This window comes from Agelaius tricolor, unplaced genomic scaffold (assembly GCF_023055355.1).
Source record: "Agelaius tricolor isolate 1412-34295 unplaced genomic scaffold, bAgeTri1.0.p SCAF_13, whole genome shotgun sequence".
In the NCBI taxonomy this organism is placed as follows: domain Eukaryota; kingdom Metazoa; phylum Chordata; class Aves; order Passeriformes; family Icteridae; genus Agelaius; species Agelaius tricolor.
In genome coordinates, this window is record NW_027269273.1 from 8,613,284 (window position 1) to 8,640,716 (window position 27,433).

At 38.5% G+C, this 27,433-nt stretch overlaps 1 protein-coding gene across 2 annotated transcripts in view; it reads left to right on the forward strand.

Annotated features, from left to right (window-relative positions):
- CCDC6 (coiled-coil domain containing 6) overlaps positions 1–24,431 on the forward strand; it is a 51,190-nt gene extending 26,759 nt beyond the window's left edge. The window contains exons 3-9 of one of the 2 annotated variants that reach the window (XM_071438652.1): positions 96–224; positions 5,153–5,256; positions 6,540–6,700; positions 9,238–9,394; positions 12,643–12,743; positions 16,454–16,578; positions 18,911–24,431. In XM_071438652.1, coding sequence (XP_071294753.1) covers positions 96–224; positions 5,153–5,256; positions 6,540–6,700; positions 9,238–9,394; positions 12,643–12,743; positions 16,454–16,578; positions 18,911–19,102 — 969 coding nt within the window. In that variant the 3' untranslated portion in view covers positions 19,103–24,431. Of the gene's footprint in view, positions 1–95; positions 225–5,152; positions 5,257–6,539; positions 6,701–9,237; positions 9,395–12,642; positions 12,744–16,453; positions 16,579–16,928; positions 17,929–18,910 lie in introns of those variants that run through there. The other variant, XM_071438653.1, reaches the window with a different exon arrangement.
- The last annotated feature ends 3,002 nt before the right edge of the window (positions 24,432–27,433 follow it).

The following is a 27,433-nucleotide window of genomic DNA, read 5'->3' on the forward strand; positions in this document are numbered from 1 at the left end:
TGCAGGAGGAATAAATGTGTGAACAAATATATAAAAGGTGCATAAGTTCATGCCTTTATTTGTTTAAAATATTTACATGTCTCCTAAATTTTTAGCTGCAACATGAGAAAGCTGAACTGGAGCAGCATTTAGAACAGGAACAGGAATTCCAAGTGAACAAACTGATGAAGAAGATTAAAAAACTGGAAAATGATACAATTTCGAAGCAGCTCACCCTGGAGCAGGTAACTCTTTCATTGCATCATTATATGACAGAAAAAACCAAGTCCTTCTTTTGTCTTAGATTTGACTTAATGTTTTAAGTGTGTAAGAAACTGGGCAGTATCAAGAATATAGAAAAGTCAATTCAGCTTCCAAAGCAATAGAAAAGTAACATAGTTTATTGTGAGAAACTTGGATTAGTTTTTTCCATGGACATTATATCTATGAGTATCTATAGTATCAAATCTGTTATAGTAGCCTTTTTAATGACCTTCATGTCTGCTGGACAGCTGTGACTTTTGCAAATGCAGCTTTTTTGTAAATAATGCTGCCTGTTGCTGTTCATCATCTTCCACTCATGTTGCTGGTGAGAAAAGACTGTGACTTCTGATGGTGTTAAGCACAGTAGTAAATGATCTGTTTGTGGTCTGGTTGTGCTCTAGGTCACCTTGTGGTGGCAGCTTGGATAGCACAGCCCTGCCACTGTGAGTTGTCAGCTGCGTGTATCCTTCAGAAGCCTTGAAGTTCGACTGCATCCAGCTCCCTTTCTCCCTAGACAGTCATGAAGATTGCAGAGATAAAACACCCCTTGTTTGGCTGTGTTTCCACAGGATGTTTAGACATTGGGAGTGCTCATGTCTGATTTTAGGCATCTGCATCTCAATGGTGTCAGTAGGAGACCTTTTGGCTTAAAAGGCAAACTGGTGAAACCTTTAGGCTTGTAAAGGACTCTAGATTTCTCTAATTCAGGTGATGTAAATATAGTGTGTTATCTCTGTGATTTCTTCTGCTGTGGAACTTTTTTGTTGCTGGTAATCTGAATTGTTACCAGTTTTGTATGAGTGTCCTTTTTCTGTTGGCCTGGATAAATTAGTCCATGGCTATCTAAATGATGAAGTGAGTTCTCTTGATTCTCGTGGTAACCTTCTATATGGAGAGACCTATGGAACAAAGTGAAAAATTAAAAGGTAGGAATGCATAGTTGCCAACAGATCCTTTACCCAGCATGGAAATTAGCATGAGGTTGAAATAACTCTCTTAGCCACAAGGTGGTGGTGGCTGCCACTTAATCAAAATGCAAAGTAAGCTTAACATACTAAGCTGTTGTAGTCTTTGAAATGTTAGCATGAGCCATGGCTGAAATCTTCATGGTATTATTTTTGTCTCATTCTGTACAGACTGACTTGTGAAATCATAAAATTTGAAACTTGTTGCTACATCTAAATGTCAATGATACACTGTTCAAAAAGCATAGAAGCACAAAGGTCTTTAGTACCTGGCTTTGAAAACTTTGTGAAGATGTTAAAATTTGGCTGTCAGTCTTGCTTAGAAATTCCATGTGAATTTAGTGTAATTCACTGTATGCCTTTGGTTTCTCTCACAGTAAGGTAGAGTAAATGTCAGGTTACTTAGGGCTTCAGCACACCTTCTTTCCTCACACAAAGTGCTGATTGTGCTAATTAACCAGCTGAAGCAGCAGCCTTGGGGCATGTCCTGTACCTAGCAAGAAGCAACCCAAAATTGTGAGGAGAGTCATGTTGCCTTTATTGCACACAGAGAGAATTTACGAAGAGGGATTGTCACAGTCTGCAGCACAACCATCAGAACACCTGTTAAACAGGGCTTGGAAGGAGAACTCCAACAATGCTTGGAGCTGGGCTACATTGAGATCTGTCACTAATCAGTGAGCAGATAATTACAGCATATGTTCCCTGAAATGTTGTTTTTAAAATAGAGAGGGTGAATTATCTGTGCTTTGTGTTTTTTCTTTCTCCTTTCCAACTGAACTGCTTATACCACAGGTGATCAGGAGGCAGCTGATTTCTGGTTGTATAAAATAGTATTCCTTAATAAAAATTAAATTGGATCTTAGAGTTCACATGTGCCCTGAAATAATTTCTTAAGTCAGCTTTAAGTCAGGAGAGCATTCTTCTCTGAAGGCAAATGGTGAAGAAATTTACAGCATGTGACTATTTCATTAACTGAATGACTCAGTTAAAACGAGCAATAATGTTCTGTGTTCCAGTTCAGTGGTTTGATAGGAAATAAATAGCTGTCAGGATTGCCCTACAGAGGCCAAGTGTTTGTACTCTTGCTGTTACTATTTTTAATTGCTTTTCTATTTCATACAGTGCAGTGAGAAACTAGAATTGGTGCAGTTAGGAGATGAGAAATAACAGCTAAACTGCTAATAATCATCTCCTGTGTCTGCTTTGAAAGGAGAAGAGCATGAGATGGTAAAATCTTTGGGAAATACTTTCTTGGAAAGCAGCAGAGAAAAGCAGAAGAATTAAAGCTACAAAGGGCATGGTGGAGATGAGGAGCAGAGAAGCAATATTTGGGATAGTGGGCTTAGGCAGAGATGAGTATATTCAGCTTTGATTTGGAAGACCTCCATTTCAGGAGGGAACAGTTGTGCTTTTTAATAAGTTGGCAAGACAGCTGACAAATCAATAATACAGGGATACACATAAAATGGATATTTTAGCTGCATTTTGAAGTAAAGTAAGTGCATGTGTGAGAGAGAGAGAGAGCAAGAAGAAGCAGAAGTTGGTGGTGAGGAGGGTTAAAAGGAATTTTACTTTTCCTCTGAAGGGAAGTTTAAGGTCTGAAAAGCAAGCAATGCTTCCTTGTTTCAAAGGTCAAAATCAGGTGATGCTTGATTGGAATGTAGCTCTGAACCCCTGTAAACTGGCACTTATATGACAGAGCTACTGAGCATAATCCAGTCCTGCTTATTTTATTTCAGAATATTACCACATTGCTAAAATAGTCACTGACTGGAGTACATTTCAAAGTTCTCCTGAAACTATCGAGTACCAAGCCAAATACACCAATTCTTTGAATTCACAACTCTCAGCAGGATGCTCCACTTGCCTCTGCTGTAGGTGCCATTCAAGGTGCTCTTCCTCCAAGCTTGAAAATCCTGACAGTGGGAGAAAGTGGTACAACACTCATGACAAGGAAAGGAAGATCCTTGTTTCCAGTATGTTTTCATACTGCTGGAAATGTGGAGTTCTAGATCTGTTTCACCTGGTTTCTTTAGTGTTTTGTCAGAGCAGCTTCAGGACACAACACAAGGATTATTTGTGTGTTGTTGCTGATGGTTTGACTTTGCCATTGTGCATGCTCACCTACAAGCAGATTTATAATTAATGGACTCCACTGCCTTGGTGATGGTTGCTATAATACTAAATGTAATCTTAGATTTTTCAAATCCAGGCTTATAAATAATTCACTCTGTCTTTAAATTCCGGTGTGCTCTTCTTCCTACCATTAAAAGATACAGATTTCTTTTCACCTGTATGTTCGTGTGGGTTTGTTTGTTGCTAGATCAAAACATAGTTGTAAAAAGACTAAGGGTAGTGAGTCTAAGCCATGCTGCATTGAAATGGTTAGCTGTGCAGTGTAGTCGAGATGTGGGTTTTGCTAATGCAGAAGCACAGTGTGCACATTGCCAGGACATTTTCTGTAGTTTCTTCCCTCTGCACATTCCCAGCCCCAGGCATTGGCCAGACTGGCTGTGGAGCCCTGAGACAGAGTGCCCTGTGCTCCTGGGGCTGAGCCCTTTGCTCTCCTACCACTCCACCTCCAGCCATGTTGGGAACAAAGTGTTGCTCAGGCTCCAAATTCTCATCCTTGGGGGAAGGCTGAAGCACGTTCCTCCTGACTTCTCTTTTATTGAGATGTAGGTTCCCTGAGCTGTTAATGTTCATCTGGAAACTCAAACATGGAAAGATTTGCTAGACAGCGATTCTAAGTATGTTCCCTATTACTCATCAACATATGTCTGCTTCTGCTCACAGTAACTAATTCCTCTAATCTTTAAAGGAGAAAGTTTTACATTCATTAAACTTGCACTGGTACCTGAAGTGTGTAAGTTTATATTTTGTTTGGGTTTCTCAGCGTTAATTTAGTGGTTAGCACTAACAGTTTACAGATTTAGATGCTGCAATAGCCCTTCAGCCAGTGATGTAGTGAATGGAAAATGCTTATTTCTGTTTTCAGTCTTTCCATTTTCCAATGTGAGATTTTTTGCCCAGCAGAAAAGTGGTGTTAACTAAGCTTGGCTTGGAAAAATGCTTCCATGCTATTTTCCACCTGTAAAGGCGTTGATCTGTTCTCAAATATTTTGTTATTGTCAACTTCTTGAGCTGTATTGCTACAGAGTAAGATCAGCTGTGCCTCTTAATATTCTCTTCTTAATAATACTTGCATTGTATTTCTACTTAAATACTAATAATAGGTTTCTTCCTGTGTAGGTCTACATTATATCTTCTTTTATTAACTTTAGAGTAGAAGGTTCTGCATTGTATGTTTATTAACTTGTAGTAGAATCAAGAATGCTTGTTCACACAGTAAGTGAATGTGATTAATATCAAGTTAAGCTTTAAATTTTATAAAACCTTTGCTAAGATAGAATTACATCTGTTTTGCTAGTAAGGATTGATACAGTAACACTTAAGGCAGTTCATGTAACTTTTTCTTTAATATTGTTATGTCTTTTACCTAACACTAGGCACACAAGGCAAATGTGGCTATTCTTCTATTTCTGGATTACTTAACTGTAGTTCTTCCACTAAAAACATCTAAAACTTTTTAAAAGATTAAACGTTACTGTAATGAACAGTAAATTCAATTTGAATTTCATAGATTGATGGTATAGGAGATGTCTTTAAATAGGTTTGATACGTCATCAGTACCTGCATGTCTAGGGTTCACGCTCCTGCTTATTGGCCAGGGACAAGTTTTCTGAGAAGAACTTGTGTTAAGGAGGTAACAACTGTGCAATCTCGATTTTTCCAATGCATTGTACCTGAATTGTGTCTCTTCTTCCCCCTCTCCTTGCTCCTGTGAAGCATTACATAAAATGGTGTTGGAGCTTTCCTAACGACAGTTCCTTGCAAAATATCCGTGCCCATCATTTTCAGTAATTGTTTTTCCTCTGCAGCTAAGACGTGAGAAGATTGACCTTGAGAACACTTTGGAGCAGGAGCAAGAAGCACTAGTGAACCGTCTCTGGAAGAGGATGGATAAGCTGGAAGCAGAAAAACGGTTTGTCCTCTTCCAGTGCACTTGTTACTGTGGGAGAGGTTTTTTGTGGCATTCACATTCTCTGGAAAAATCCCTTGGCCCTGGATTTTTCTCCTGGGAAGCTGAGAGGCCTCAGGGAAAAGGAAAACAATTCTGATCTCATTTGCTTCTCCTGTGTTGTGCTCACATGTGGAATGTGTTTGGAGATTGTTTACCCACAGGTGATTGTTTCATTGGATTCTGCTGGGAGTTGTTTTGGCTCTTTGGCCAATCAGGGCCAAGCAGTGTCATGAGTCTGGAAAGAGTAATGAGCTTTCATTATTATCTTTTTAGCATTTAGTAAGTATGCTTTCTGTATTCTTTAGTACAGTATAGTATTCTTCAGTACAATATAGTATTATAAAGCAATAAATTAGCCTTCTGAGAACTTGGAATCAGGTGCATCATTCCTGCCTTTTTCAGGGAATTCCCAGCAAATACAATAGTTTTTAATATATCATGTCTGGATTAAATATGTTCATCTCTGTCCCACAAGAGTTGTCTAATCTGTGAAAATCTGGAAGATGAAGCAGTTGTGAAGTTCCTTGTTAGCATGATGCCACATTATTGATTGCTTAAAGTAGATAAAACTAACTAGTATAAGAAATTACCTAGGAGAGCTTGAAGGAATTTACTGATTTTTTTTCTACTGCTGATAGCCTCCTTTTAAAGCTTCTGGTTTGTGGTCAGCCTTAAATTCATGGTATTTTACTGTGTTTGTGATATGAGAAGCTCTTGTTTCTTCCCTGTCTGCTTAAAGAAAACTTGAGCTTTTTCTCAGTGGTGTGTACTCATGTCATTGAGACTTCCCAATGCTTCTTTAGTAGAAGTTAAGACAGTGACTCTTTATTGGAACAGCTAAAATTAAAAATACATATGAAAGCAACCATCTCTTAAATGTTATAATAACAAGAACTCAGTTTGAGGAGGAAATAGGAGAGACTAATGGTTAATGATTATTAATACCTGATATTTTTACATGTCTATTGTTATGTTAATGTGACCCTCTGAATCTTGGCTGGGGCCTCAGAAAACACCTGAGCCTGAATGAACTGCAGGTTTTGTAGTTTACTATGACAACAATTTTTACCTTTTTTATTTTAAGTTAAAAACTAAACTTTCTAACTCCTCCCCAATGTATCTCCCCTCAAACAGTAGTTAAAATAAACCCTGCATACCTTTTAGAATCCTTGCAATGGCTTTCTGGGGGATACAAGAGGTTTGCATTAGAACGGAAGGTAAAGTTTGTACTCTTTTTCATACAGAATTTTGCAGGAGAAATTAGACCAGCCAGTATCTGCTCCACCATCACCCAGAGACATATCAATGGAGATAGACTCTCCAGAAAATATGATGAGACATATCAGGTTTTTAAAGAATGAAGTGGAGAGGTTAAAGAAACAACTGAGAGCTGCACAGTTACAGCGTGAGTAAACGACTTGTTTCAAATCTTCTCAAGTTTTTGCATTGTAAGATTTTTATATGTACTTTCTTGAGTTTGAATTGAAGGTAGAAGTGGAAAAACGTGGGGCAGGTTCAGAGTACAACATTTTCATAATTGCAGTGTTATTGCTTGTTGATGTATTTATACTGTAGTTTAGAGGGTTCTTTAGCTTTGCTAAAAGGATGTCTGAAAGAATCAAAAAATAATCCTTGACTATTTTGTGCCATAAAAATATGTATCTATCTTTCTTTTCAGAAACTTCACAGTATTTCAACATACACATTTTTTCAAAACATATTTTTTATGGCCTACTTTGTAGGAGTCCTGTTGCAAATTAAGAATTACTCAAAAGAATTAACAGCTAGTGAAATAAAGGTCAGCTGTATGTAAGAATTTCACTTGTTAATGATTGTGGCAACCTGAGGCAGCTGTTGCACAGTATAGCAGCATTAATTTGCTGTGTCCTTTCCTATGTAAGATGGCTCTGAAGCATAAAGAGCTGTTCCATAACACGTTCCTGCTGTGCAGGGCTGGGGCCCCTTGGCCAGCAGTGGGAGCTGCATTTTGCCCTGCCTGCCCAGGAGGGGACTGTGCACTGAGCACAGCTGCCAGGAGGCTGCTGGCACCTTCCCTTGGATTTGCAGTGCCAGTCCTTCATTCCCTCCTGCTGAATCTGCAGTTCCTGTCTGGGAGGCAGCAGTTGTGCCTGGTTCTGAGTCAGTAGCATTGCAGTGCAGTTGGTGAGTGAGGAGATGTCTCAGCACATGGCCAGAAAAATCTGGGCAAATGCAGAACCAGTCAGGATCAGCCCCCTCTGGCCAGCCAGGCTCACTGGAATATTTCAACCTCCATTTAGAGAAGGAGATTACTAAAGGCAGCAGCCTTCCTTCAAGACAGAGATGATGGATCAAGAGTGCTCTTTTGCAGAGACCTTGTGTACAAGTTTGTGGCATTAATAATTTGTGGCTGTTAAAAGAAGATAAGGACAGCTAATCTTTGTACTTGCAAATTCTGCACTGCAGCCTTCACTGACTGAAGTTCAGAACAAGAGCAAGGCCTTAGATGAAAAATACTCTTTGTGCAAATCCAGCCTAATTAATTTCATTTCAAGTATCCTCTATTTTTTAAGTGGTTTCTTTTTGAACTACTGTGATTTAGAGTAAAAAATTGAAAGCATTAATGTCAAATTTACATTGAAAATAAGAGCTTGGTTTAAAAGGACTCTCTCCCTTTGTGAACAGGTTAAACAGAACTGCAGTACAAAGGGCAGAGCTGGTAGGAATGGTGGATGTGCCAGCCTGCAAGCAGAAGATGAAACTGAAATGCAGTTTTCAGATTGCTGTTTGTAATATATGGTCATTAGAGAACCTCTAGTATTCTTTTTAAGTACTTAATGAAATCTGCTTATGAAATTCTGATACTTGTATTACATTTTTTATTTCTGAAACACTTCTAGGAACTGGTGTGGTAAGATAATAGTGTTCAGGAAGTGACACTGTTACATTTAAAGGTGATATTTCCACAGAAGAGAGAGAAATCACGTGTTGTTAATAGTTTGGGAACAGGTTTGTGAAGCAGGAATATTCTTTACCTTGAAAGTTGTTGCATAAAGGAGTGATGACAAAGCATGATGAATTGTTTTGGGTTTTCTTAATGTCAGGGATTTAACTGCAAGCTTGCTTAAATGTTACAAAATCTCACAAAATACATTGTGTGTCTCATAAGACTTTATCATATATTCCATTTTATTTAAGTAATCTGTCACAAAGCTTTGTAACTTTTCATAATTTGACTTTATCACCTTAAATAATCTGTGGTACCAGACCATTTAAGTGATGTTTGCTGAAGTTGTTTAGAACTGACAACTCAAATTGCCCTTGGATGTAGATTAGACCTCTTGTTGGTTTTTAACATTAAAATTGAATACAGTTTTAATATTAGTATTTTAATATTGGTGCATGTCCTGTTGGACAGCTTCTATGATAAGACATGTAATTGAAAGAGTGCTGTAGAATATATATAAGGTAACGATTTTAATACAACTTTGAGTTTGGAGTTTCAGAACTTGTGCTGTTGCTTCCTCCTTCAAAATGGAGATACACCTTTAAAATAATTTCTTCAGTGTGTTGCAGGAAAATCTTGTTAAATGTGAAATAGCAATATTTTAATGGAGCAGGAATCAGTATTTTTTCTTAATGGTTTTAGTAATGTTTTCTTAATAAAATTTTTCTTTCTTTTTAAATTTATTTTAAAAAATACTTTTGGTTCATGTTGGTGAGTTTTGTTTGTTTTTCTTATATTTTATTTTCAAACTTGATGTCAAACAGTAGTTTATTTTAGTAGCTACTGTTCTGAATTAGGCTTTGAACTAATGACTTCAAGGTGAAAATTTTCAGTGATCTATCCTGAGCATTTTCTACATCTTCATCTTGAAGTGTTGGAGTAAAATTAGGCACAACATACTTGGCTGCCTGAGAAATTGAATTTTAATCAACATTTAACAAAACTGTGAATTTCAGATTCAGAGAAGATGGCACAATACTTAGAAGAGGAGCGACATATGAGAGAAGAAAACTTGAGACTTCAAAGAAAATTACAGAGGGAAATGGAACGTAGGGAAGCTCTCTGCAGACAACTGTCAGAAAGTGAATCCAGCTTAGAAATGGACGATGAAAGGTTTGTATTTTTTTGGCCATCCAGATGTGTTGGACTTATTTATCAGTATTTATACTACTTTTTCAATATTATGGAATAATTTTAGAAGTAACTTGTATTTGGGTTTAATATGCATATCAAATTCCAGCATAGTCCAGGAATTGTATCAGTGTTGTACAGAATTTGCATTAGTTTTAACAGTGAGTAAGAAAATATTTATATCTGAAGATTGTTTTGGGGTTTGATAATATATATTGAAATAAATACAGCTGTGGAGTTGAAAATCAGGATAATTTGATCACAACACTTGTTTTGTCCCCAGCTTGGTAGCTGCAAGGAATTCTGTGAGGTAGGGACAGCATCTTTAGTGGGGCCTGATTTGTCCTTTGCAGAAAGTAAAATATGTTCAGCCAAATACAAAGGGATACTATCTAAAACCTTTGAGAGAGGAAGCATTTCCAGAACTGTTGGTTGTCCTTGATGTCCAAACCATAACAAAGGGATACTGTCTAAAACCTTTGAAAGAGGAAGCATTTCTAAACTGTTGGGTTGTCCTTGATGTCCAAACCATAACATCCTTGATTTTTTTTGTCTTTTTTGCAAGCTGCTTTGCTTGCCTTGACCTTACAGATAGTCTTCAACCTTTCATGGTGTATATTGTGCCTTCTGGTGCTCCCTCATATCATAGAAACATGACAGTGTTATATCTTGAAAGAGGATTTTAAGTAAATTTTGAATAAAACATTCTTAGTTCTTATCAAATGCTCATTATTTGGTTGCATTGTTGTGTATTATTTTGGATTTATGGTGGTCCTTTAGAATAAATTAAAAAGTTACTCTGTGCTTTGTATTTTTTCTGATACTGAGAGATTTCTGTTTCCTCTTGGGTCCTTAATATATTTGCTATAAGATTTAATTTGTCAGAAACAAAGTACCAGATATTTTGTGGTAAGGAGTACCCTTAAAGGTCAAAGTAGTGTGTTCATTCTAATGAAACACCAAGGCAACTTGACCTGTGTTGCTTTAGCATCTGGTATTAAGATGTAGCAGATGCTATATAAATTAAATTGTTAGAAATAGGGGATTCTAAGGTTAGAATTTTTTCTTATTAGGCTTACCTTTTCTTCCACTATTTATAGTGTAATGGAAGTACAGTCTAAATCTATGAGAATTACCAGTATTAATCCAAAATTGTAGAGTATCATAATAATTTTTTTATTGCCCACTTGTAAGTAGTGGTAACCAGGAAGATGCAGGAAAATTTGATTAACTATTCTGTGCTTTTAAGAAATTGTCATGTCTGATTTTTTTGGTACTACAAAGGCCTGACAGAATAACTCCAAATCTGGTATTTGCAGTGTAAGTAATAGAAAGCAAAGTGAGGGACAAAGCAGGCATTAGTAGTTAACCTGAGAAGACAAAATACTTGCAGGACTATGTACAATCAGGATTTTAAAATGTCAATTTTTGTCAGCTTACATCTTCCTAAAAATGATGGTGGTGATGGGTCAGCTATGCATCTCTTTCAGTTGCATTCTGTTAGCTGATGATAATTATTGCTTATAGCTGAGAGCAGGTGAAGATCCTTTCCTGCATGTAAAGGACACAGCTCTCCCAAAGCCTCTTTCTCCAGACCAGCAATAGCTTTGTCTTAATCCTCCATCCTGTCTTTTGGAGAAGCAGGGTAATCCCTGAAACCAGGACACATGCTAATGGCTGCTGCTGTTGCACATCACCTGAGGCAGGTAGTGGGATGACTTTGAGGAAACTGTTTGTGTAGAAGCAAGGGGATTAAATCAGAGATGCTGCCTTGCTGGAACTCACACACTGGTCTGCATTGGAACCTGCTGTGTGTTGCAGAGGTAGCTTAGTTCAGTTTCACTAACCTTGCCACTGGTAGCTCTTTAAAAAACTTGTATATTTAGTTAAACCCTAATTTGTTAGTTTTCTGTTGTTCTCTATTGGAACTACTTTTATTACCTGGTCTACCCAAATTCAAACCAACTTTGGTATCACTACAGTGTACTGCCTGTGCTAGGGCATGTGGCTTGTTAACTCTGAATATCCTGGTTAAAAACCAGCAAGATGCAGTACCAAAAAGTGTATGGACAGACCTCAAAGTAGTCATTGGGAGTTCCATCAAATAGGAGTAATGTTAAAGCTGTTCCATGTTTCTGGTTTTGTTTTTTTTATTATGATGGGGAAATAAGTGCAGTTACTAAGAATTCCTGAGAACACACAGGTAGGAGACAAGTAAGTCTAAGGGCTGTTAGGTAGCAAATTTGGCCTGCTGCTCTGCTGTGTCCAGTAAAGAAACACAGCTGAATCTAGTAATATAAACCCACGTGCACTGATTTACATCCACCTGGAGAAGGGGAGCAGGGGGGCAGCCAATCTAGAGAGTGACTGAAAAATCTAAGTGGAGAGTGCCTAAGCAACCTGGGACTGCCATTGTAGTACTGTGGGGAAAAAACCCACAAAATCTCTTGAGGTAAAAACAGTGAGTGATAAGTAGGAGCAATTGGTGTTATTTTTATTCTTTTATATAGCACTTGATATCTGTGAAGAAGCTTCACTGTAGTCTGAATAAATATCTGAATAAATATCACTAAAATTATTACAGGTGGGGAAAAATGCCTTGCCTCATGTTGTGATCTGTTCAGTTTATCATAGTGAAGTGTGGGATGTGTCTTGCAACACAGCCTGGAAGTACCTTTAGTGGGATGGTCCTGAGCTGAAAATGTCTCTCTCTTCCAGTGGCAGAAGATGGGATGAGCAAATGTTTAAATGTTGGGGCCAGAGGGATTCAAGTAGGAAACAGGACATGTTTTTAATGCTATGGCTGATCAGCTGTTGGAATAAATTGTTAGTACTTTAATGATTTCTTCACCCTTTTTCATAATTTCAGATTAGTGCTGAATGCCTTTCTGGAAGATACACTCCAGCCAACCAAGCTTTTGAGTTCAATGTAGAAATGATGTGTGAAGTGCAAGAATGTAGAATGGGTCAGATTGGATGACATGGTTTACATCTCTGACCTCAATACATACTATTTAATCATATACAACTTACATGGTTTTAACTGCAAATGCCTAAGAGAAGTCCAGCCGTTTCCATGGAAAGTTAAGCCAGTGTCAGCAATGACAAGAGTTCCTGTCATGACTTCCTAATGTGATTCTTATGGGAATTGAAAAAAATCACAGTGAAACATTTAAAACATGGCACATTTTAAAGGTTTGATCTAATTATTCTTTGCCTTTTTTTGTTAGATATTTTAATGAGATGTCTGCACAAGGATTAAGACCTCGCACTGTGTCCAGTCCTATCCCTTATACACCCTCACCAAGTTCTAGCAGACCTATATCACCTGGTAAATATTTAACCCAGTTTCTAAAATTATTGTATGCATCACATAGTAACGTGCCCTATTAATATATTTAGGTCAGTAGCCTTTCAAAGCTAGTTTGGAGAAAAATCCTGCATCATAAATGCAAGAATAGTTTTGCCTTAGGTATCTTCTAGTGCAGCATGTTCTTAGATGGTGACCAGATATTCTGTATTTCAGATCTGTGGACAGATATTGGATATCAATTAAGTAGCTATCACTTGAACTTTATTTCTTTTTTGCTCTTTTTTTCTCTCTTGCTGTCTTTTTATTCCCCCTCCCTTCCCACACAAGCTGCGCAACAGAACACATAAATCAAATGGATTTCTAGAGTCTGATGAAGAACTAGCAATGAGATTGATATTGTGCTCTGAATCACAACTTATCACAGAAGTTTAATTTTGAACATGATGGAAAAAAAGTCAATTTTCATTTTAAAAGCCAGAAATGGCTTTTGTACTTCTGCTATTTTCTGTTATTAAACAACAACGGTAAAATTAATAATTCCTATCTCACATACTTTGTATAACAGAAGCAAACAAACCTTTTCTGAATTTAATTATTGAATATATTTTAAGTCAAATGAAATGCATTTGTGTTACTAACACATTTATTGACTGAAATTTAAAATCCCTTAAAATTGCACTTGGACATTGATTACAAGTTGTTGGCAGTGGGTATTACATGGGGCTCACAAACACCCTGTACATAACAAAGTGAATTGTGCATGCCTGGCTTTCCCACGTTCACCTTTAGAACCTGCCAGGCAAGTGAGATGTGCTCTGTGTTGACACAAGATGGGAATGAGACATTTTATTACACAGGTCTGCTAGAACATATAAATGTCTTTAGATCCTTGAATTTTCAAGGCTGACTGGTTTCTCAAAGGACTATAAGTAGTTTTCATCCAGGTGTTGCATGTATGAAGACCAGCTATGGCCATAAGCCATGTTATGGTGTTAGAGATTAGCAGTGTGACTATGAGTTTTCAGAAGGCTTTTGCATTTCTGAAATAATCCAAATGATTTGACTTCCAATGTTTTGCAAGGTGTGTTACCAAGAAAATGATTCACGTTTTCTTACCCCTTTCCTGTAGCTGGGTGTACAGAAGTGTAGTTGTGCCAACAGCTGCTCTGGAGGAACAGCACCATTTGTGGTTCTCTGTGTGCAGCATTTATAGCAGTACAGTATCCAGCTGCAGGTTGGATCTGCAGTCACACAGAAATTACAGCTCTGTGTGGGACAGAATACCTGCTAACTTACATCATTTAGCAATGCTCCCTGCTCAGGTGCTGATGTGTCAGTGCAGGAGAACTCTGTCAGTTTATTCCTACACTGAGACTGAAGTGCTTTCCTTGTTCCCTGTGGACTTGGTTTCCCATCAGGAGTTGATACAAGACTGAAAATTTTATCCCACAGACAGAGGATGCTGAAACACACTCTGAAGCACAGCTGAAATTACTATTTCTAACGAGAGTTTAGAAGTTTGGAAATGTTGGTGTGGCAAATGTTCCAGGCTAGCTTGTCTGCGCAGGCAGCTGCATTAATCTCCTTTTCATCTGATAAATTAATATCAGCAGTTGGGAAGTGTCAAACTTGAGAAAAATAGAAGCTGCAGTTTGTTAGAGAACTAATGAGATCAATTGGGAATTTTGTAGAGCTGTCTGGGATAAATTAATGCAGTAATGGATGAAAACAAATAGGTTTTGAGAGTATTTGGTATCTAAAGTAGTACAGTAAGATGATGCCAGAAGTATCAGCACAGAATAATAAAACAGCTGTGTGTTGCATCAAGTATTTGTATGACTTGGCATATTTCATTTGGGAAATGACATGCCCTGAATATGTGGAAGCAGAATTTGTAACCAGTTAGAAATGCTGTAATTTCATGTGGATAGCTGATTGAATGGATCAGATACTGGCTACTGAATTCCAGAGTCTTTTGTGCCTGCATGGTTTGGGATACTGCTTTTGAAGACTCTTTGAAGCTGAGATACTGCTGAGATTTCTAGCACAGTGATGTGTGCTAGAAATCTTCTAGAACTTTGAAGATAGTGTAATTACTGCTGCTCCTAGGCAGCTGGGGATTAGTTGTTCTAATTACCAGTTATTCTTCAGTGTAGCTACCGTTCTGTGCTTTGCTGCTAGATAGATGTGTGGGGCTGCAGAGATGAACTGTCCTGAGTGTATGTGCACTGCTCTGGTTTTGTTTCTTTGGCTGCCATGTAGACTTGCATTTTTCAGCTTGTGGAGCTGGATTATTCCAAAGCAGTTCAGAATTGCCACATTACAAAGGTGGCTCTGTTTTGCCCCTTATTTCCAGGCTCTTATCTCTGGCTGCCTTGTCACCTCCCTGAACATTGACTTGTTTCTATCCTTGTTGCTTACAAAAGCACTTAAATATAACACATGTGCTCTACAGAGAATTAGATTGTGTAGTCAAAAAGCAGATTAATTTTGTTGTTACTCTGTAGTGGCAGGGATTTCATGGGTATAACTTGTAATTTGCACCAGCCATACATTGACAATGCAACAGAATCAAACAGAATTGAAGGAAGCACAGGCAGGTTTTGTTTATATGACTTCATTATTGATCTGAGGCTTGTTCTGTTTTCTTGTCCAGATCTTGTCTCATCTCTTGTAGTCAGAAGCACAGGTGCATGCAGACAGGGATGGTGCTGGGTGTTGCTGCAGGGACATTGTTCTGTATTGGTTTAGTGTTGAAGTGTGAAAACTGTTAAATCCAGTGTGGTGTTATAAAAGTTTAATAGGCCTTCAGAAATGTTTTCTGGTCATTATTCTCCAAAGCAGTTGCTCGAGTCTAATTGTAAACAGCTGAGAAAAGTCTTGTCTCCTTCCTTATGATACTTTTGTCAGAAGGCAGAAAGGAGCAAAAGGTTTTGGAAAATGTGCTCTTTTGAGAAACTCAAGCTGTTCAGAACACTTTAGGTGTGAACTTGAAGCATTTGGCAGTTGCTGTTTCTGTTTTACTGTTAAATAGACCTCTACAGGAACTCTGCATTTTTATAATTGAGTTCTTACAAAAAGGAAATATTTGGATGAAAGAATTAGATATTTGCAATTTTGAATATTGGGCTTTCCTTAATGTAGATAAACCAAGTTGCAATTTTAAATGTTAGTTGCTGGCCTAGTCCAGCTAGTAACATTTCCCAGCATGTTTTAATTTCCCAGTCCCAAAGGTCTTTAAAATGCTGAGGCAAAAGAGAAGGAAGCCTCAGTGCAGATCTGGTATGCCTTGGAGAAGCCACCTACATCCAGTTTTTTTGTGGAGCCTCATTGTGACCCAGTGCTAGATGGCTTCTCCAGGCACAACCTCTCTGCTTCTTCAGACTGTATGTAGTTCAGGGAGCCATTTCCTCTGTGGAGAAATGGAAATACTTATGGACTAGAACTAAGCTACTATGGGAGTCTTACACCATTTATCTTTAGTGAAAAGTTGCGTTTAACATTGTATAATGTATGTTTGAAACATATGGTAGTATGCTACAGGAAAAGAAAATAATTTGCATCACACTTGTCAGTATAATTAGTATTTTCTAGATGGTTAATCTGTAGCACTTACCAGTTTTTAGGCTGTAATTGATTCAGAACCAAAAAAATAAAAAAAACCCCTAGCACTTTAGTTTTTAATATCAAACAAGAATGTTGATGTTACCTTGTTTTAACAATTTTAGGTCTCTCATATGCAAGTCACACAGTTGGTTTCACACCACCAACTTCACTGACTAGAGCTGGAATGTCTTACTACAATTCCCCAGGCCTTCATGTGCAACATATGGGACCATCCCATGGTATTACAGTAAGTATTTAAATTAGTAATTACCTTTTACCAATATAGTTTGGTTTTTGGAAGTTATGATTGGTTGTCCTTAAGCTTTTTTACAAAACATTTTTGTAAATGTTTGTTTTTGTCTCCTTACTCCAAGACACCTATTGCTGCTTTCTTCAACCCTGATTTTCCTCTTCACCCCTCAGAAACTGATTCTTTTTGGAGAACCTTGTTTTCTGCAAAAGAATAGGATGTATTATCATCTTAAGGACAGTAATAGGTATCATCTTATGGATCAGCAGGCAGGGTGTGAAAAGTGATGTTCTAAGCTACTAAGCCTATCCCAGGAAGTAAAAACATTGCTTTCATTTTTCTCCTAGTCTCCACCATCTGACGGATGAGTCATCTGAGGTTGCTTCAAGCTCAGGTTTTCTTCAGGATGACACACAATGCTACCATCATGTCACTGTAACAGGCAGTTAACTCTTATTTTCTATTGTCATTGGCAAAGAAGAAAGTTAATATAAACATTTGTTAGGGCAATTTCTCATATCTTTCAACTGAATTTATTTCCTTTTTACCTGCGATGTTTGATGCATTTCCACTTCATTGTGTTTCTTCTGAATATTTGTGGAGTTTAATGAGCAAACAAAGCCTAAATATTAACCCTATGGCAAAATACCTTCTGGTTGTTGTATCAAGACCATTTTGATTTTTCTCAGCAGGTATGGTAGTATGTAAATATTCATCAAGGTTTTTGCTTATACTTGTCATTCTCAGATGTGAAAACGTATTTTAATAGAATTTTTAGTACAATGCTAAAATATGGCTGCTTCTGGTTTAGGTGGGTGTGCTAAGGTAATTGTTACAATTTCACTGAGCTAAGGTGGGTGGGAACACTGCAGTGGTAGGTAGAACAGAAAGGAAGCTGGAGCTCAGCAGGAGAGTAGAATTCTGGTTGGGGCTCAGCCCATGGCTGTGTGTCACATGAGTTAGCCACAGGAAGATCTTTATGATTCTGGAAAACATGGAAACTAATTTTATAAATGAGTTTGTCAAGGAACTTGCTCTGTTTAGTCCCTGTGAAATAGTACTTTTTCTGAAAGTCTAAATGAATTGAGTCACTGTGAGAAAGATCATCTTGAGGACAAAATACTAATTGTTCAGAGAAAGGTGTCGACAAACAGCTCATGGCTTTGTCTCAATACTGATACCAGGTCCCCTTATATTATATGTATGCAAATGCAATAAATGATATTAAGTGTTTCAGAGGCATCAGTCAGTTTTCAAGAATCTCTTGTGTTTCACATATAACTTTAATCTATTGTACATAGTTGTGCAGAAAAATAGATACAATATATTTGATTTGACTAAACTGCAGTTTCATTCTTGACTCTTCATTTTTTGATCTCCATTACAAAATAAATTTGACTTTACATTTGGTAGTACATTTGGTATGGAACTGTAATCATGCTTCTCCCCAGAGCTGACCACCTGTGGTTGATTAGTAATTATGGGTAGGTGTTTTGTCATGCCATGAGGTTGTTGATTAATGCTAACCAGATTGGTAAGTAATGAGCATTTTTGTTTCAAAAGTGCAGAAGTTAGTGTTGTGGAGTGTAATTTATATTTTTGCATTGCTGACATTAAAGATTATCCTTTCCCTCCTACCCCTCAGTTTGTAAAGATAAAGTGGGGTTTCAATCTTCATTTAAATGTACCAGTTGTTGAAAATCTGTGGTTTCTCTTGAGGGGATCTCTCTAACAACTGCTTCACTCCTGCAGCTCAAAGCATTGTAATATTTTTTTTGTTCTACAAAGAGCAACTTGTATTGTGCTTTGGTTTTGCTCCAATGTGTGGGCTAAGAGTCTTTCAGAGCTAGAGATTGTGGGCAGACTGATATTTAGAGCTTCCCCACCCATGCTCAGGTACCACATCCTGGTACCTCAGTGCCAGCAGCATGAAGTCAAGGCTTCCTCAGCACCTGCTGGTTGGGCAGGCACAGCTGGGAGGGGCTGTGCCTGCAGCATCTCATTTCTTTTTAGGTTGCTGGTCATCATGGGTAAACATATCTGCAGGACATGTCTTGTGTTCATTTCCTGCAAGCTGACAGGAAGGAATGCATGTTCTCTTTGATGTCAAGAGTACTTCCCCTCTCCTTTGCTACTCCATTTCAGAGGAACATTTATTTTATGTAAAAGTTGTATTGTGACTCCTGCAATGTTTTGAAATTTCTTCTTCCCACATAATTGTTCAGAATTCTTTGTGTGACTGTTTTTTTTTCCTTTGCCAAACTTAGAGGACTTGCACCTTACATTGTTCAGGAGTGTGTTAAACATGATTTCAATATTTGTTCTGCAGAGGCCTTCACCACGAAGAAGTAACAGCCCCGACAAATTTAAACGTCCCACTCCTCCTCCTTCTCCAAACACGCAGACCCCAGTGCAGCCACCTCCGCCACCACCTCCGCCACCCGTGCAACCTCCGGGCCAAGGCGCGGCATCGCAGGCAGCCAATTTCCAGCATTCAGTGCATCCCTCCTCTCAGCCTTAGTGCATGTGCTCTGCAGTCTCTATGTCAGAAGTGGACTCATAACACGGAGCAGTTTACTAAAAGCCAAAGGCTTACTTGGCATATTTGGATTTGACTTATTTGCACTGAGGTTATATAGGCTTCACTGTTAATTGTGTTGTAAACGTTTGTATAAAATGCAGCCAGTGTTGTGGGTCTACAACACTAACTTAACAAAGTTTTCCATCAGTGTTTACTTGAACTACATGTATGTCCATTCTCTGGCTGGAACATTTGCTACTCTGTTTGGTAATACGGCATTATGTCGTTTTGCTTGGCTCCAAAGCTTCATTTTCCTGGCTTTTAGGTTTGTAAAATTAAAGGGATACCTTTTTATATTTTTTCATGACAATTTGCAGAAAATGAAAGGCATGATGGGCTACGTGATAAATTCTGAAATATTACAGTGTTTACCAAGCTTATGGAAGATCAGCACTATGTTTCAGTCATTTAAATTATCAGCTTCTAGTGCAAAAGTGAGTCAGACACCCAAGTGAATCAGTGCCCAAGACACAAGCTCTCTGGTATTTCCTAGCAAATAAGCTTAATTCACAGAGGACACATCCATACTTCTCCTGTTTGAAAGCACCTCAAACACATGGTACAGTCAGAACTTTACACTGAGGGAACTGGCTTGTTGGAGTCTGTGGAATGTACAATTTGTGGACCTTAAGATTTGATGATGTCACTTGACATTTCTGCTAACCTGTAAGCTGCCCATACCGTGTGCCCTGTCACAGTGACTGTAGGGGAGTGTGGTCCTGCCCACAGGTTACTGAGAGCTGATTCAAGTGTGTGCTCTTGGATTTTTTTGCTGCAGAAGGCGATGTGATTGTAGAGAACAGCTGATGATAATTTCTTTCTTGTTAAAATATATTCATTGTGATTCCCCTGAAGCAAAGTTTGAACAGGTATTTTAAATGTTCAAAAGTCTGTTAGAAAACGAGATCATCATAGAGGAATATATTGGCTTAACAGCCAAAACTTTGTATTGCTTGGTAGAAACAGAGTACAAGAAAGTAGCACAACATGGCACTAATGAATGCTTATTTAGCAGCCTAAGCTGGTACAATGTATAAAGAAATGTATTCCAAATACATTCTTTCCATTCATTTAGCACAAATAAATTGGTTTCACTTTGCAGTGGAACAAAGTGTCACTTCTTGATATTGACATCCTACTCGGTTACATTTTTCCTGAGGTTCCTGTTGAGTACTGGGGTTTATATATTATTGATAATTTTAAATGGTTTACCTCATATATATGGATATGTGGGCCATGGAAAATGACAAGAGAATGTTTATTTTATGAGAATATGTATCTGGCTATAATCAGAGCAGAACATGAGTAATTTATCTTTTGTTTACAAAAGTTTGTTTGACATGCTTAATGCTTTATTAAGGACATTTTTAAGAAGGAAGTACAGCATTCTGGTAGTATACTAACACTTGTACATATAATGTCATGTTTGCCGCTCACCTATTCAGTCAGAATTGCAAACTGAAAATCCTTATGAAAATAGTGCTCTAAATCAAAGTTGTAAGTTAAAATAATGTTGTAAAATGTTCCGCTTAAGGCAAAATTAGAATTTCTTCACCGTAGCTATGTAGTTTCAGCTCTGAGAGAACTTAGAGAAATGCATATATAGTCTATTACACTTCTTAAACCAATATGGGATCAAGTGCATTATCAAATTACATTACATTAATTATGGTAGTTACTCTCCAGTCAAACAATTCTCAAGTTTGTGGCAGACCTAAAATTTGACCACTGCTTCCACCTGAAAATAATTGACCATAGCAGATGCTCAGCTTTCCATAGAGGAAACTCAGCTCTGAGCATTATAATTAAGCAGAGCTCCTGAATAAGTGATAGGATTGAATGGGAGAAAGTGACAGATAGTCAGAGGTGGGACTAAGGTCAAGACAGGATCAGCTTAGTTGGAAGCTTGTCCTTTTGTAAACATAAGACGAAGAAAAAAATATACTCTGTATTAAGTAGGATTCCAGCTCAAGTATCCCAGAATTTGAAATGGTGCCCTCCTTTCTGAAGTGCTTTGAGATCCTTGGATGTATGGCTCTGTGGAGGGCAATCTCATGGTGGTGGTAGCGCAAATGTGGGTGGAAAGAGAAGAGCCTTTGATGGTGTTTTAAGATCTCAAAATGGAAAATTGCCTAGTATAATTTACATTTGAAGCATATTCCAAAACTGAATTTGTGTAACCCAAGTTCAGCTGCTGTTATAAAGTGTCTTAGTGAACTTTCCTTACTGTTCCAGTGGGACTGTTACCAGAAGAAAGTAAAGAACTGACAAATGTATACTAAACCTTGAAAGTGTAAAAAGGCACTAAATTGGCCTTATCGAACTAAGAACATTGAACAAACATTTGCTTGCAATCAGAAGTGTTAAACTCTATTTGTAGACTTTTTGAATAAGATGAGAAATTGTGCACAACCATCTCCTAATAAATGTAAATGGATTTTCAGTTTTCCTTGTGAATTATAGTCATGAATTATGATTCTGCAGCTGTGATTTTATCAGATCTATAGACTGGAGAAACTCACTTGACAGTGAGGTCCAGCTCACTATGAGGGCTTAAGTACTTTGTTTGTCTCAGAAGCACCTGGGTGGTTTTCTGACATCCTTTTCATCACTAATGCCTCTCAGTTGCACACTGCATTGTCACTAGCTGTGTAAGTCCACAGAAGCAATTTCTAGCTGTGTGGAGCATTTTGTGAGCGTACCTCTTCACAGCTAAAGATTGAAAAAAATAAAATCTACTTTTCAGCGGTTTCAGCAGTGCTTTCCTCTCTGACAATCAAGCATACAATACAATTCTTTTTGTATTTTCTCTCAAGGGATCTGGCTTGGACGCTGGAATGCAGCTGATACTCTGTAGAGCATTAAGAGTTTATTTTATCCACGATTTGTTCCACAGAAGTTCTTTGGAAGAAGAGGTGGGACTGTTCGGAGGTAGTCTTCAGCTAAGAGCCAGATAAGACTGTTTTAATTACGTGTACTCTTCTGAAAGCATATTCCCAAGGGCAGAAAGTACATCAGAGTTTTTCCAGAAAGTGTTAGTGCTGTTCTATTGGCAGTTGCTGTTCTGGAGCTATGCAGAACAGGATTCCTTTCCTGTTAAAATGTTTTCATTTAGGAATCCAGCTGCCTGGGTGGATTCCCTGTGCACTTCAGATTAATGAAAAATGCAGTCTTGGAAGCAATGAAAATGAGAAAGTTCCCTGGGATGTGTGCAGGTTGCACTGCTGACAGGAGAGTATATGGACTCTGTTAAATAAATGGAAACTGATCATGGAGACAAAAGAGCCTTAAATAGTTTGTCAATCAAAGAAACAGTCTCTCATCCTCAGTGTCAATTATTGCTTTGCTAAGAGGATGCAGCCAGGGACCTTGATTGAACTTTACAGTGTTTTTCCTGATCCTAATGCTTAGTTTTACAAGCAGTACAAATTCTAATACTGTTCAACTCTTTCTGATGTTTCCTTTTTTTCAGTCATGGCAGTCTATTTCTTTTTGATCCTTGGGAGTCTACAGAGCATGGACTATGCAGAGCATATTTCTCCAGTTCAAGCCATCTCATAAGAAACCAGAAGGTTTATGAGTGTAAGCTATAAAATTATAATACATGCATATGTTACAACAACCTCCTTGAGAGGAAAGATCTCTCCTCTTGAGGAGAGAGCCAACAGAGCCCCTGAATACCAAATGGACTGCATGCATAGAGACAATCTGATTTCCTCAGTTCCCTGAGGAACTGAATTCCTCTCCCAGCCTTTTTTTTTTTTTTTAATTTGGATCATGGTTCTTAAAATTTTAAATTATTTTAAATTCCGTGTCTCGCTCTAAGAAGTACTCAGGATACCTTCATGTTAATTTTGGGTAACAACCGTGAGTCCCAGTACAAGCAGAGTTTGAGTCAATGCCACTGTGTGGACAGGAGGAAGTCACTGAACATGGCAGACCGTGGCCTTTGTGGTGCAGTTTAAGTGGGAGTGTGTGCTCATATGAGGATTTATTTTTCTAAGCAGCTGGTTTTGGATTTTCGATGTGTTCTGAAGAGGAGATAAACTGTGGAGTTAGGCACTGCATTACAGGCAGCTGCTGCTACTTTAGGGAGAAGAGTGCTTGTGCCTGTTCTGCTGGTTGGGCTCCAAAGAAAAGTACTACCTCATCTTTCAGTTGGGATGATGTGGCCACAGGGTCAGCAGAAATGCTGTAGCTCTGTTAGGTTTTATTCTGCATGTGTTACCTGGATGGGAGTCTTTCCTCACTGGAATGGGGTTCCAGAGGTTATAAAGCTTTTGTTGAGGAGGAGTGAAGTGTTAGGACAGATGGTTGAAGGTTGACTTTGTGAAAATTGTGTCCCTGTAGTAAAATTGCTGCTCAGAGTGCTCTTTTTCTAGGCCTGGAGATTGCCTGTATTAAAACTATTGAGGGTGCGGGGGGCATTTTTTTGTGATTTCTATTGAAAAAATGCTGTGTTGCAGTTCTTCAAGTTTAAGGTGTTGGTATCTAATTGAAAAACAACAACCAAAAAAAAATCACAAAAAGCAATTCCCCTTTCCCCAGAAATACTGGAAGTTAGTCTTCTGTGTGCAAAGGTGGGTTTTCTCATGATAAAACATAATTCTGTGTCTATAAACTGAGATGTTTTATTCTAGTGGTAAAACCTAAGCTGTCCAAGGCACTTTAGTTTGTGATTGCTGACTTTTGTTTTGGCAGGTGTTTCAGATGAAATCTAAGCCTCCTGTGGAGGAAGAAAAAAATCACCTGACAGCTGTAGACTGTTCCTTTCCTGCAGAAATACAGCAATTTCCTCAAATGCAAGTGGAACAAGCATCCTTGAGCTTTTCTGAAGCTTATATTTAATTTCAGTACCTTGGTGATTGCTCTTGTATAGTTAGAGAATCAATGAAGCCTCATTATAGGTTGGTTGGGTGTCTAGCTGGTTGTTCCTATGTTTTTCTGATCCTAGTGAAGGAAGCCTGTTGGAATTTGGATCAAACAATGGCCAAAGTGCAGATTTGTTGAGCTTGAATCCAAGTGGTGACTTTAAGAACATTCACTGTGTTGGTGTGGATCAGAGCTTATTGTAAGAACCTCGGATATAAAGAAGTTTGGTTTTTTTAGCAGGTTACATTCTGTTCCTGTACTAGCTGTATTATTGCTTTTTTGTATATCTCAAGGTGTTTACATAACTTGTAATTGTTACAATGTGTCTGTAATCAAGCTCATCTGTGCCTTCATGCAGACTTCCAATAAACACTTGATTTTTTTGTATTTACTTGTATGGAAGACTACTGGGTGGATGTATATTTCCTTCTCTGTCAGCCTGTCAGTGCTGGGAAAAAGAGGAAGAAAAATGAGAACTAGGGGTCAGAGAAAGTTGCATGTTTGTCTTTGTTTTTGCTGTCTTTGATTCTTGTTGGGCCATTCCTTGTGTTAAATGTCTGAGTGTGTAACCTGGGGAATAACCTGTGCACATAATAAAGTTTGCATAGGAGGTGCTCCTCACTTTGCATTAGGTGGAGATTCAAAGTACAAAGCATGCTTGATTCCATCAGGTTTGCTTCTGTCTTGGAAGAATGCAGCTATATTTCTTGAGTTATTATTGTGGGGAAATTGCAGAGTACCTTTCTGAATTAAACATGTCTGTTTAACTTCTCACAGCTGCCTTCCAGGGGAGTTCAGGCTTTTGTTTGCCACAGCAAAAACTGCAGTATTTTTGGTTCTTAGTTGACCTCCTTACCTTGAGAGTACTTTTCCTTGGGAGGGTGGAGTGGAATAGGAAAATAATAGAGTTTCATCTTACCATTTTTTCTCAGTTCATAGTAGCAGAGAGGTATATTTGTACAAAGTTACAGAAAAACATCCTACATGTTCTGAGTCAAAAGCTGTACATGGCAGGACAGCTATTTCTCTAATCTGATATCAACTGTGAGAAGGAGAGAAGGCAAAAAATGTTTCCTTGCCTGTGCTAAGGGGTGTGCTGTGTATTCTGTAGCTCAGAAAAGAGTGATTTTGCTATTGCTTTGTAGTAAAGGTCATGGTATCAGGTGCTGTCTTGCAGCTTTTCTTGATTGTCTTGTAGTCACACCTGATTGTTCAATTGAATCATTCTATGATTGATGGATTCAGTTATTTTCTAATGGAGATCTGTCTTAGGAATCCATCATCATTTTTGCTGTTTTGACATATTTCTTATGAAAACCTTAATCAGTTATTATATTTAATGATTTTAGAGCATGAGCCAGTGTAAACTGTAGATTGTATGTATTTGTGTAAATTCTGTGAGTACTTTGTTGTGCCATCTCTTTTGATGTTTCTGATTTCTGATGTTTCTTTTTATTGTGTGCATTCACTTGTCAGCTTAGCACAGAGGTCACCTGTGGCATGCTCAGTAGCTTGTCTAAGTATTACTTGCTGTGTCTGGGTGTTTTGCCAAGATTCTGGGTTTATATCTGAAAGTCTCAGAGTTACTTAACCTTATCCTGTGTTCAGTGTCTTGAGTGTTGCTAAACTTGTTGGTTGAATCCACTCTCTGTCCTGTTCAGCTGCTGCTCTGGCCTCTCTGTGACTGCTGCTCTGCTCAAGTCAGCACATTGTGCCTGCAATGGAAGTGTGCTCTTCCATCCTGACCAGTGAAATCCTTGGGTTCTGATGGCTGCAGATTGCTGGGCACCAGGCCATGGGTGTATTTCAGCCAATGCTAAGCTGGCTGATCCGTGTTTCTCTGCCCTTGGAGCACAGGCAGTGTTTTAAAGGCCTTTATTCCCCTCAGGGCCTGCTGCACATGCTGAGCAAGCAGTTGTTCTGCCTGTCCCTGACTGCCGTGGCTGGTGGGTCTGGGGACTGGGGGAACGGGCTGATGCTCTCTTTGTGCATGTCCTTTGTTTTCTGGCATTTCTCTGGACAGAAATGAGTCACTTGAGCACTTTCAGAATAGCAGGAGAAAAGGTAGAGATGACACGTTGCTGGTTTAAGTTCCGGTTGCCCCATCCAGGTGATCACCCCTTTAGATGGATCTTTTTATTTCTTCCAGTGCTTGTACCCCTTTATAAAGGAAAGCAAGTTGGAGGGGTTAACTTAGAAATCCTGGTAACTGCTGAGAGTGAGAGAAAGAATGATGCATTGCACAGCAAGCAATTTTCATAAGCCTAATCCTTCCTGAATGTAAAGGTGCTGGCTTGGATATCAATCTGTTTCACGTGCTTCTGAGACTATTCCATATCTTTCCAAGTACACACACAGCCATCCTACAGCAGCAAGAAGAGGTTGAGGTCAGTCCTGCATTTCCCAGATGGACACTGAAGGTATGTATAAAGACTCTTAAACATTATTAATTCACTTGGATACAGAAAACAGTAAGTACAATTGGAAGGTCTGAGATGGGAACCTTGAGGCTTTTGAGCCTCAGGGCTGTTGATGAGAGTCATCTGTGTTCCAAATTCTGTATATCAGTGAAAATGCTCTGCACCATGTCCTGTAGTTTTATTCTCTTAAGCCTCAAACATAGCCTGGCATGTGAATTTAATGAAACCAGAGCAGTGATCTATGGGAGTCTCAGGTATCTGTGGTGTGACCATCTGGCATTTTTGGGGCTGAACTTAAGAAGTGTACACTGCTGCCTCCTTTCCCCTCAGCCCCTGTAGGCACCTGCCTTCCCTCCTGTCACAGAGATCCCCTCGAGCTGGTGTGAAAAGCACTGTTGTGAGCTGGGCTCTTGCCATGCTGCATCTGGGTGCTTTTTGACAGTGCTGAATGAAACAGGGTGTAAAATTCACTACTTTTCTAGTGAATTTTAACACTAGCTTGGCTGTCAACAGCAAATATTAAATGTAGAAGAGGTCAAGAATAAATACTTTTATCTTTCTGTCTTGAGGTGGGAATTTTTAGATCTGCTTTGATTTTTTTTCCACATTTCCTAAAAATCAACCTGATTTTTCTGTACCTGTTCAACACTGCTACCTACTTCTGCTTATTTTCTAGCAGGGGAAAGAATTTAGGCAAAGAACATGAAGCAGTTTTCAGTTCAGCTGTGATTGGTACCTGACTTTCTTTGGAATATGCAGATTGCTCATCTGCATCACCAAATTAGGCAGATTGTTTTGGATCACTTGTATGTGAATTTTTGCAGTTGTTTTGATATGAAAAACATTGGATGGTTTGGAGAGATACAAAACCTATTGGAAAGTGTCCAAGAAAGGGATGTGGAGGTGGTCCTAGAGGGGAAGCCGTGCCAGGAGCAGGGCTCACATTGCTCGGTCAGTTCAGCCTGGAGAGGAGGAGGCT